Source organism: Coregonus clupeaformis, unplaced genomic scaffold (assembly GCF_020615455.1).
Source record: "Coregonus clupeaformis isolate EN_2021a unplaced genomic scaffold, ASM2061545v1 scaf0188, whole genome shotgun sequence".
In the NCBI taxonomy this organism is placed as follows: Eukaryota; Metazoa; Chordata; class Actinopteri; order Salmoniformes; family Salmonidae; genus Coregonus; species Coregonus clupeaformis.
Genome location: NW_025533643.1, coordinates 440,001 through 450,000, shown reverse-complemented (window position 1 = coordinate 450,000; position 10,000 = coordinate 440,001). Strand labels below are relative to the sequence as shown.

Below are 10,000 nucleotides of genomic sequence, written 5' to 3'. Positions count from 1 at the left end.
GATTAGACTGAGGGAGAATTTAAATAACATATCTATAATATCATGGTTGAGTTCAGTCAGAAAATCTTGTTAATTATTGACCTCATAAGGTATCTCTGAGATTTGTCCCTGATAATACTATTCATAATGACAGAGCTGCCACACACACCACACACACACAACTTTAACGTTGTAGCAACGTAGACAAGTTTATTCCAAAGAAGATCCTCTGGTTAGACCCGTCCTGACTAGTTAGACCCTTCCTCTGACTAGTTAAGTTAGTTGGGGAATGGGGACTAGTTGGTTCTGTGGTGTGGGCGGGGCCTATTGCACTCACAGTGACTCGTTCAGTCTGCTGGTTATCAATAACGCTGGTTATCAATAATGCTGGTTCAATTCAAAACCAAGGACAGATAGACTACCAACTGATCATTATGTTTATAGAATCAGGCTAGAGACTAGAAATGATCATGATTAAGTTATTATTCTCAACATTTTCTGTTTCAGTGCAGGTAAGATATTTTCCCATGATGCCTTTGGCTTTGTTGCGGCCAAACCCTGAGGATCAAAAAACGACCCGAGCGACAACCTACACAACCCCCCCTCTCTAAACATCACCCTCACATCAACCATCACCCTAACTCACATCAACCATCACCACCACCCCTACTTTGTGCATTTTTAGAACAGTGCCGTGTCTGTGTGTGTGTCTTGCGAGAGAGAGAGAGTAATATTTTCTAGGCAGGAACAGTGTGTGTGTGTGTCTTGCGAGAGAGAGAGAGTAATATTCTCTAGGCAGGAACAGTGTGTGTGTGTGTGTGTGGGACGTGTGTGTGGGACGTGTGTGTGTGTGGGACGTGTGTGTGGAACGTGTGTGTGGGACGTGTGTGTGGAACGTGTGTGTGTGTGTGTGTGTGGGACTATGATTTGAGAAAGTCGCATTAAAAGCTTGTTCCTTGCCTCAGTCTGATGGGTGAACATATGATCACTTGATGAGAGAACAACGTGTGCACACTATTCTCAATTTAATCTTGTCTTTACTAATATGTCAAATTAGTTTAGATTTAGAATGGCCCATTATCAAATGGGCGGGAACAGGGGGGAAAAATAGGTAATCTGTATGCACTGGAATAGCGAATGGAGGCTGCGCTTTCCAATCATGCCAGTTAGGCTCCTCTAGTTTAATACGAGCAGCTGAGAAATAAATAAAGTAGCAGCTGGGATCCTCCTCTTTAGTGGCAGCCATCAAAACTCTGCTTGCACACAGGATTCCATATTGTAATGTCTGGGAACACATTTCACTCCACAAATCAACCAGTGTTTGAGGAGCATGCAGCCTCTCGCTGCGCGACAGGTGATATTCCGCACAAACTCTGTATGCCATGGGCTCTCCAACCCTGTTCCTCCAGCTACCCAGTACTCTGTATGCCATGGGCTCTCCAACCCTGTTCCTCCAGCTACCCAGTACTCTGTATGCCATGGGCTCTCCAACCCTGTTCCTCCAGCTACCCAGTACTCTGTATGCCATGGGCTCTCCAACCCTGTTCCTCCAGCTACCCAGTACTCTGTATGCCACGGGCTGTCCAACCCTGTCCCTCCAGCTACCCAGTACTCTGTATACCATGGGCTCTCCAACCCTGTTCCTCCAGCTACCCAGTACTCTGTATGCCATGGGCTCTCCAACCCTGTTCCTCCAGCTACCCAGTACTCTGTATGCCATGGGCTCTCCAACCCTGTTCCTCCAGCTACCCAGTACTCTGTATGCCATGGGCTCTCCAACCCTGTTCCTGTATCTACCCAGTACTCTGTATGCCATGGGCTCTCCAACCCTGTTCCTGTAGCTACCCAATACTCTGTATGCCATGGGCTCTCCAACCCTGTTCCTCCAGCTACCCAGTACTCTGTATGCCATGGGCTCTCCAACCCTGTTCCTCCAGATACCCAGTGCTTAATCTGGGAAACCTAGAGAAATCTATTCGGGAAACATCGATAGTAACATGTTTTCATTAAACAGTTGACAGCCCCTCTGCGCTTGAGAAAGGAATGAAGGAGAGCCAGGAGACGCACGGTGGTGAGATATTCTGTAGCTAAAGGTCATGTGTCAGCCTATTAATTATGAAAATATTAGAAATGCCCTATTACAAGGCTATTCAAAATCAAATACAAATTCACTGTAATTGTAGGCTTAGCCTCCCTGCACAATCAATGAACCAACAGCATGGCCTAGACCTATACGTTCTCTCCCAATGAACCAACAGCATCACCTAGACCTATACGTTCTCTCCCAATGAACCAACAGCATCACCTAGACCTATACGTTCTCTCCCAATGAACCAACAGCATCACCTAGACCTATACGTTCTCTCCCAATGAACCAACAGCATCTCCTAGACCTATACGTTCTCTCCCAATGAACCAACAGCATCACCTAGACCTATACGTTCTCTCCCAATGAACCAACAGCATGGCCTAGACCTATACGTTCTCTCCCAATGAACCAACAGCATCACCTAGACCTATACGTTCTCTCCCAATGAACCAACAGCATCACCGAGACCTATACGTTCTCTCCCAATGAACCAACAGCATCACCTAGACCTATACGTTCTCTCCCAATGAACCAACAGCATGGCCTAGACCTATACGTTCTCTCCCAATGAACCAACAGCATCACCTAGACCTATACGTTCTCTCCCAATGAACCAACAGCATCACCTAGACCTATACGTTCTCTCCCAATGAACCAACAGCATCACCTAGACCTATACGTTCTCTCCCAATGAACCAACAGCATCACCTAGACCTATACGTTCTCTCCCAATGAACCAACAGCATCACCTAGACCTATACGTTCTCTCCCAATGAACCAACAGCATGGCCTAGACCTATACGTTCTCTCCCAATGAACCAACAGCATGGCCTAGACCTATACGTTCTCTCCCAATGAACCAACAGCATCACCTAGACCTATACGTTCTCTCCCAATGAACCAACAGCATCACCTAGACCTATACGTTCTCTCCCAATGAACCAACAGCATCACCTAGACCTATACGTTCTCTCCCAGTGAACCAACAGCATCACCTAGACCTATACGTTCTCTCCCAATGAACCAACAGCATGGCCTAGACCTATACGTTCTCTCCCAATGAACCAACAGCATCACCGAGACCTATACGTTCTCTCCCAATGAACCAACAGCATGGCCTAGACCTATACGTTCTCTCCCAATGAACCAACAGCATCACCTAGACCTATACGTTCTCTCCCAATGAACCAACAGCATCACCTAGACCTATACGTTCTCTCCCAATGAACCAACAGCATCACCTAGACCTATACGTTCTCTCCCAATGAACCAACAGCATGGCCTAGACCTATACGTTCTCTCCCAGTGAACCAACAGCATCACCTAGACCTATACGTTCTCTCCCAATGAACCAACAGCATCACCTAGACCTATACGTTCTCTCCCAGTGAACCAACAGCATCACCTAGACCTATACGTTCTCTCCCAGTGAACCAACAGCATCACCTAGACCTATACGTTCTCTCCCAATGAACCAACAGCATGGCCTAGACCTATACGTTCTCTCCCAATGAACCAACAGCATGGCCTAGACCTATACGTTCTCTCCCAATGAACCAACAGCATGGCCTAGACCTATACGTTCTCTCCCAATGAACCAACAGCATGGCCTAGACCTATACGTTCTCTCCCAATGAACCAACAGCATCACCTAGACCTATACGTTCTCTCCCAATGAACCAACAGCATCACCTAGACCTATACGTTCTCTCCCAATGAACCAAGAGCATCACCTAGACCTATACGTTCTCTCCCAGTGAACCAACAGCATCACCTAGACCTATACGTTTCTCTCCCAGTGAACCAACAGCATCACCTAGACCTATACGTTCTCTCCCAATGAACCAACAGCATCACCTAGACCTATACGTTTCTCTCCCAATGAACCAACAGCATGGCCTAGACCTATACGTTCTCTCCCAATGAACCAACAGCATCACCTAGACCTATACGTTCTCTCCCAATGAACCAACAGCATCACCTAGACCTATACGTTCTCTCCCAATGAACCAACAGCATCACCCAGACCTATCGTTCTCTCCCAATGAACCAACAGCATGGCCTAGACCTATACGTTCTCTCCCAATGAACCAACAGCATCACCTAGACCTATACGTTTCTCTCCCAATGAACCAACAGCATGGCCCTAGACCTATACGTTCTCTCCCAATGAACCAACAGCATCACCTAGACCTATACGTTCTCTCCCAATGAACCAACAGCATGGCCTAGACCTATACGTTCTCTCCCAATGAACCAACAGCATCACCTAGACCTATACGTTCTCTCCCAATGAACCAACAGCATCACCTAGACCTATACGTTCTCTCCCAATGAACCAACAGCATGGCCTAGACCTATACGTTCTCTCCCAATGAACCAACAGCATCACCTAGACCTATACGTTCTCTCCCAATGAACCAACAGCATCACCTAGACCTATACGTTCTCTCCCAATGAACCAACAGCATCACCTAGACCTATCGTTCTCTCCCAATGAACCAACAGCATCGCCTAGACCTATACGTTCTCTCCCAGTGAACCAACAGCATCACCTAGACCTATACGTTCTCTCCCAATGAACCAACAGCATCGCCTAGACCTATACGTTCTCTCCCAATGAACCAACAGCATCACCTAGACCTATACGTTCTCTCCCAATGAACCAACAGCATGGCCTAGACCTATACGTTCTCTCCCAATGAACCAACAGCATCACCTAGACCTATACGTTTCTCTCCCAATGAACCAACAGCATCACCTAGACCTATACGTTCTCTCCCAATGAACCAACAGCATGGCCTAGACCTATACGTTCTCTCCCAATGAACCAACAGCATGGCCTAGACCTATACGTTCTCTCCCAATGAACCAACAGCATGGCCTAGACCTATACGTTCTCTCCCAATGAACCAACAGCATCACCTAGACCTATACGTTCTCTCCCAATGAACCAACAGCATCACCTAGACCTATACGTTCTCTCCCAATGAACCAACAGCATGGCCTAGACCTATACGTTCTCTCCCAATGAACCAACAGCATGGCCTAGACCTATACGTTCTCTCCCAATGAACCAACAGCATGGCCTAGACCTATACGTTCTCTCCCAATGAACCAACAGCATCACCTAGACCTATACGTTCTCTCCCAATGAACCAACAGCATGGCCTAGACCTATACGTTCTCTCCCAATGAACCAACAGCATCACCTAGACCTATCGTTCTCTCCCAATGAACCAACAGCATCACCTAGACCTATACGTTCTCTCCCAATGAACCAACAGCATCACCTAGACCTATACGTTCTCTCCCAATGAACCAACAGCATCACCTAGACCTATACGTTCTCTCCCAATGAACCAACAGCATGGCCTAGACCTATACGTTCTCTCCCAGTGAACCAACAGCATCACCTAGACCTATACGTTCTCTCCCAATGAACCAACAGCATCACCTAGATCTATACGTTCTCTCCCAATGAACCAACAGCATCACCTAGACCTATACATTCTCTCCCAATGAACCAAGAGCATCACCTAGACCTATCGTTTCTCTCCCAATGAACCAACAGCATCACCTAGACCTATCGTTCTCTCCCAATGAACCAACAGCATCACCTAGACCTATACGTTCTCTCCCCAATGAACCAACAGCATCACCTAGACCTATACGTTCTCTCCCAATGAACCAACAGCATCACCTAGATCTATACGTTCTCTCCCAATGAACCAACAGCATCACCTAGATCTATACGTTCTCTCCCAATGAACCAACAGCATCACCTAGACCTATACGTTCTCTCCCAATGAACCAACAGCATCACCTAGATCTATACGTTCTCTCCCAATGAACCAACAGCATCACCTAGACCTATACGTTCTCTCCCAATGAACCAACAGCATCACCTAGACCTATACGTTCTCTCCCAATGAACCAACAGCATCACCTAGACCTATACGTTCTCTCCCAGACTCATGGACAGAAGGTTTGGAGCGTAACATAAGGTAACCAGTCCATCCAATATGCGTAATAATACAGTCCACAAACAAAGGAGATTACTAGAATGTGTTTAATTGTGGACTCTAGGCTAGACCAATGATGTACCAAAGACATCTTCAATCAGTTTTGAATTTGAATGATTAGCCGTGAGTAATACGCAGTAGGCTATGTATTGTGGGAGGGGGAACGGGTGTTTGTGGGAGGGGGAACGGGTGTTTGTGGGAGGGGGAACGGGTGTTTGTGGGAGGGGGAACGGGTGTTTGTGGGAGGGGGAACGTGTGTTTGTGGGAGGGGGAACGGGTGTTTGTGGGAGGGGGAACGGGTGTTTGTGGGAGGGGGAACGGGTGTTTGTGGGAGGGGGAACGGGTGTTTGTGGGAGGGGGAACGGGTGTATGAGAATGGTGTAGCTACTGTTGGTACTAAGATAATGATTATTGCTCCTTCATATCAAATGGGAGTGTGTATGTGTGACTCTCTCTCTCTCTGTGTGTGTGTGTGTGTGTGTGTTTGTGTGTGTTTGTGTGTGTGTGTGTGTGTGTGTGTGTGTGTGTGTGTGTGTGTGTGTGTGTATGTGTGTCAGTGTTCGTTGGGCATATGTCTGATGGTGTGGAAGATCCAGTCCATCTTAGTGGTCCATCCTCCATGGTGGGCGTCGTTCATTTGCTTGGTGAAGTACTCCAGAGCCTCCTGGTGACACAAACAGGTTATAACAGGTTATAACACACAGACAGCTAATGGGGATCCATAATAAATACAAATACACGTCATAACTTCACTATACATTAGGGCAGGCAAATTCAAATCTGGTCCAGGCCAGTTCCACTGCAGTTTTTTCATTGTTCCCCTCTAATCAGGGCCTGATTTAGACCTGGGACACCAGGTGGGTGCAATTAATTATCAGGTAGAACAGAAAACCAGCAGAAGTCTTGGACCTCCAGGCTCGGATTAGGGGTCAGGGGTTCTGTATTACCTGTTGGCTCTTCTCCAGAGCGAGGGTCTTCCTCAGGTAGGGTTAGGAGTCAGAGGTCAGAGGTCAGGGGTTCTGTATTACCTGTTGGCCCTTCTCCAGAGCGAGGGTCTTCCTCAGGTAGGGTTAGGAGTCAGAGGTCAGGGGTCAGGGGTTCTGTATTACCTGTTGGCTCTCCTCCAGAGCGAGGGTCTTCCTCAGGTAGGGTTAGGAGTCAGAGGTCAGAGGTCAGGGGTTCTGTATTACCTGTTGGCCCTTCTCCAGAGCGAGGGTCTTCCTCAGGTAGGGTTAGGAGTCAGGGGTCGGGGGTTCTGTATTACCTGTTGGCCCTTCTCCAGAGCGAGGGTCTTCCTCAGGTAGGGTTAGGAGTCAGAGGTCAGGGGTTCTGTATTACCTGTTGGCCCTTCTCCAGAGCGAGGTCTTCCTCAGGTGGGTTAGGAGTCAGGGGTCTCAGGGGTTCTGTATTACCTGTTGGCCCTTCTCCAGAGCGAGGGTCTTCCTCAGGTAGGGTTAGGAGTCAGAGGTCAGGGGTTCTGTATTACCTGTTGGCTCTTCTCCAGAGCGAGGGTCTTCCTCAGGTAGGGTTAGGAGTCAGAGGTCAGGGGTCAGGGGTTCTGTATTACCTGTTGGCCCTTCTCCAGAGCGAGGGTCTTCCTCAGGTAGGGTTAGGAGTCAGGGGTCAGGGGTTCTGTATTACCTGTTGGCTCTTCTCCAGAGCGAGGGTCTTCCTCAGGTAGGGTTAGGAGTCAGGGGTCAGGGGTTCTGTATTACCTGTTGGCCCTTCTCCAGAGCGAGGGTCTTCCTCAGGTAGGGTTAGGAGTCAGAGGTCGGGGGGGGTTCTGTATTACCTGTTGGCTCTTCTCCAGAGCGAGGGTCTTCCTCAGGTAGGGTTAGGAGTCAGGGGTCAGGGGTTCTGTATTACCTGTTGGCCCTTCTCCAGAGCGAGGGTCTTCCTCAGGTAGGGTTAGGAGTCAGGGGTCAGGGGTTCTGTATTACCTGTTGGCTCTTCTCCAGACGAGGTCTTCCTCAGGTAGGGTTAGGAGTCAGAGGTCGGTGGGTTCTGTATTACCTGTTGGCCCTTCTCCAGAGCGAGGTCTTCCTCAGGTAGGGTTAGGAGTCAGGGGTCGGGGGTTCTGTATTACCTGTTGGCTCTTCTCCAGAGCGAGGGTCTTCCTCAGGTAGGGTTAGGAGTCAGGGGTCAGGGGTCAGGGGTTCTGTATTACCTGTTGGCCCTTCTCCAGAGCGAGGGTCTTCCTCAGGTAGGGTTAGGAGTCAGAGGTCAGGGGTCAGGGGTTCTGTATTACCTGTTGGCTCTTCTCCAGAGCGAGGGTCTTCCTCAGGTAAGCAATGTCATCAAAGGACTGTAGTTCAGGCATGCCACAGCCCAGCAGCAGAGAGAACAGGTTGATGAACAGAGAGGCATGCTGCCGGATGGCCAGGTATGCCTTGTAGCACATCTCCTGGAACCTGGGGGGAGGAAGGAGGGGGTTAACAGGGTGTGTGTTCTCTGGAACCTGGGGGGAGGAAGGAGGGGGTTAACAGGGTGTGTGTTCTCTGGAACCTGGGGGGAGGAAGGAGGGGGTTAACAGGGTGTGTGTTCTCTGGAACCTGGGGGAGGAAGGAGGGGGTTAACAGGGTGTGTGTTCTCTGTGTTTGTGTACATCGTACCTCTCAAACTCTTTGGTCTTGGTACACTCCTGGACTCCCTTACTGATGACAATCAGGAAGTCTTGTGTCAGAACGAAGGGAACTCTCTCTCTCTTATAGCCAAACTTCTTCTTCTTATGATCCAGGAAGTGGCCAAAGTCTATATGGAACAGCTGAGAGAGCGAGAGATAAAAATCAGAGTTAACTATTGGTTAATTTCTTCAGGTAGATGGATAGTTGTGTGCGTTACCTGTCCGTTCTCCTTAACCATGATGTTGGAGTTGTGTCTGTCTCCTATACCCAGGATGAAGGTGGCTACACAGTACCCTGCACAGGACCGCGTAAACAGGTCTATCGCTCTGTCATACCTGGGAGTGGAGGGAGGGGTGGGGGGAATCGCTTTTTAAAATTCACTGGATCACGGCTATGCACAAGACAGAGAGAGGTGTTTAAAGTGTATATATAGCAGACAGACAGACAGGTGTAGCAGACAGAGACCGTTAGACAGACAGGTGTAGGAGACAGACAGGTATAGCAGACAGACAAACAGGTGTAGCAGACAGACAGACAGGTATAGCAGAGAGACAGACAGGTGTAGCAGACAGACAGACAGACAGACAGGTGTAGCAGACAGACAGACAGACAGGTGTAGCAGACAGACAGACAGACAGACAGACAGGTATAGCAGACAGACAAACAGGTGTAGCAGACAGACAGACAGACAGACAGACAGGTATAGCAGACAGACAAACAGGTATAGCAGACAGACAGACAGGTGTAGCAGACAGACCGGTGTAGCAGACAGACAGACAGACAGGTGTAGCAGACAGACAGACAGACAGACAGGTGTAGCAGACAGACAGACAGGTGTAGCAGACAGACAGACAGACAGACAGGTGTAGCAGACAGACAGACAGACAGGTGTATCAGACAGACAGACAGACAGACAGGTGTAGCAGACAGACAGACAGACAGACAGGTGTAGCAGACAGACAGACAGACCGGTGTAGCAGACAGACAGACAGGTGTAGCAGACAGACAGACAGGTGTAGCAGACAGACAGGTGTAGCAGACAGACAGACAGACAGACGGGTGTAACAGACAGACAGACAGGTGTAGCAGACAGACAGACAGGTGTAGCAGACAGACAGACAGGTGTAGCAGACAGACAGGTGTAGCAGACAGATAGACAGGTGTAGCAGACAAACACAGGTGTAGAAGACAGACAGACAGGTGTAGCAGACAGACAGACAGGTCTAACAGACAGACAGTTAGACAGACAGACAGGTGTAACAGACAGACAGACAGGTGTAGCA

At 48.8% G+C, this 10,000-nt stretch overlaps 1 protein-coding gene across 1 annotated transcript in view; it reads right to left on the bottom strand.

Annotated features, from left to right (window-relative positions):
* Nucleotides 1-6,594: 6,594 nt before the first annotated feature.
* The window catches only part of zgc:158659 (uncharacterized protein LOC791141 homolog), a 166,174-nt gene continuing 162,768 nt past the window's right edge, over nucleotides 6,595-10,000 (bottom strand). The window contains exons 22-25 of the mRNA XM_045214037.1: nucleotides 8,935-9,052; nucleotides 8,706-8,857; nucleotides 8,342-8,504; nucleotides 6,595-6,757 (exon numbers count right to left, since the gene is read on the bottom strand). Of these exons, the coding sequence (XP_045069972.1) occupies nucleotides 6,647-6,757; nucleotides 8,342-8,504; nucleotides 8,706-8,857; nucleotides 8,935-9,052 (544 nt within the window). The 3' untranslated portion in view covers nucleotides 6,595-6,646. The remainder of the gene's footprint in view (nucleotides 6,758-8,341; nucleotides 8,505-8,705; nucleotides 8,858-8,934; nucleotides 9,053-10,000) is intronic.